This window comes from Cotesia glomerata, unplaced genomic scaffold (assembly GCF_020080835.1).
Source record: "Cotesia glomerata isolate CgM1 unplaced genomic scaffold, MPM_Cglom_v2.3 scaffold_306, whole genome shotgun sequence".
Lineage (NCBI taxonomy): Eukaryota > Metazoa > Arthropoda > Insecta > Hymenoptera > Braconidae > Cotesia > Cotesia glomerata.
The window spans coordinates 5,242-7,255 of NW_025403618.1; the positions used below are offsets into that span (position 1 = coordinate 5,242).

At 38.1% G+C, this 2,014-nt stretch overlaps 1 protein-coding gene across 1 annotated transcript; it reads right to left on the bottom strand.

Annotated features, from left to right (window-relative positions):
• Window positions 1–380: 380 nt before the first annotated feature.
• Window positions 381–1,778, bottom strand: LOC123274346 (golgin subfamily A member 6-like protein 22). Its single transcript, XM_044741943.1, has 2 exons — window positions 953–1,778; window positions 381–724 (listed from the first exon to the last, which is right to left on the bottom strand). The coding sequence occupies exons 1-2, from the start codon at window positions 1,776–1,778 to the stop codon at window positions 381–383; spliced, it is 1,170 nt and encodes a 389-aa protein (XP_044597878.1).
• Window positions 1,779–2,014: the final 236 nt, after the last annotated feature.

A 2,014-nucleotide genomic window follows, 5' to 3' on the forward strand; every position in this document is an offset into this window, starting at 1 on the left:
ACTTATATCTACTATACTCCTATTGCACCCATTTCTTTCCCATTCTTTTATATCTAATTTTACATTTTTTGGATTTCGAATATCAACAATTTTTCTTACATTTTCTATTGCATTTTCTTTTACCTCTCTTTTGCGCTCGTACTCTCTTACATTCATATCACTCGCTTTATTCCTATTGTCTTCACCATTCCCCTTCACTCCCTTCCACGTCTCATTGCACTTTTCTACTTTATTCCCTGCGCATATCGGTGTATTATTTTCCCCATCCCTTTCTTCACCTCTTACCGACTTTTTTTCTCCACTGTCACTATTTCTTCTTCCATCTTCCATCTGCTTGAATCCTCACCTCCATCTCTCCTTTTTACTCCTTTGCAGTGCCGTCAATCCACCAAATCTCCCTTTTTCTCGTTCCAGCTTTTCCAGTTTCCTTCAATCTTCAGCCTCTTTTCGTCTATCTCCACCTCACTTCCATTGTACTGCTCCAGCTTTGCTATCTTCCTTATCCACAGTTCAACATCCCTCTCTCTCTTAGTCTTCTCTTCCATTATCCATATTCCCGTTCCCTTCATTATTCTTCTATTTTCCATTATTTCTTTCTTTTCTCTCATGTTCGTGCATTCTACTCTTATCTGGCCCCTTCTTATTAAGGTCGTACTTCTTCTTAGTATTCTTATTTTCAACCTTTTTTCCATTTCCATCATTACCTCTTCCCATTTTCTATATTCTGTTTCTCCATATTGCACATACAGATTCATTCTTATCCTTTTTCTTTCTTCCGTTTCCTCCTCTATCTCTTTTTCATTTAATTTTCTTGGTTTTTCTTTTTCTAGCTTTTTTCTTTCTTCTTTTTTCCATATTTCTGCTCTCTGTGCTTCTTTTCTTTTCTCATCTCTGCTTCTTGCTACTATCAGCAAGTTCTCTGTTCCTTTTTCCATCTCGTTTCTTCCATTACTTTCTTTATCTTCTTCCTTGCCTCTGTCCCTTTTATTACTTCTTCTTTTTTCTTTCTCCTTCCTTAGATTCTCTTCTAGTTCATGCTTCATATCTGTTTCTATTTTCAGAGTTTCCGTTAATCTTTCTATTTCTGCTTCTTTATCTATTAACATTTTCTCTCTCTTTACAATTCCGTCCCTGCAAAACTCTAACTCTCTTCTCATTTTTTTTTCATCCTCTTTCCTCACTTCCACGCATTTGCACCTGCACTCTGTTACTTTACTTAACTTTTTATAGATGCCTTCTAGGACCTCCTCCTGCCTCTCAATCATTATTTTTCTCATCTGCTCCAATTTTCTTTCCCACGGCTCTTCTCCTGCGTCACCATCACTTTCTCCTGCACTTTGATTTCTTGCTACTGTGTCGCTTCCTTTAGATTCTTCTGCTTTTTTCTTCTCCATTTCCCTTATCTTCACTGTTTCGTCATCATTTATTTTATCTTTTTCATCATTAACGTTAGTCTTTCCTCCCTCCTCATTTCTATTCCTTTCACTTTCTTGTTGCTCTACATTTCTTTCTTCACCTGTTCCCTTTAGTGGCGTTCTTTTAATTTCATAGCTCGTTTTGAATCCCGTTATATATTTTTCCATGGCTCCTTTCATTTCCCCTCTTTTGAAATCTCGCGCCACTTTTCTATCCTTTGCCGGCCTTCCCCTCTTACTTTTTTCACGCCCCGCGCTTGCGCTTCGTTCGCTTCGTTCATTCGCCTTCTTACCCTCCTCCCCGTCAATTTTCAGACCATGAGTCTCCATCTTCAGCCCATTCCTCTGAACTGTTTTCATCATTTTCGCTTTTATAATCTCCCTAACCTCAAAAGCGGCTTCCTGTCCGCATTTTCACCTCATATTTTCTTGGTCTTTTGCATATCCACTCCTTAGTTTTTCACTTTCCCTTTATTCACTCCTTATCTCCTCTTTTACTTGACCTATTTTCCGCTTTTTTTATTTCCTATATCTTATTTATTTTTGCTTCTTTCACTCACACTACTTTTTCCGGCGTCTATACTCTACCGCTCCCTCTG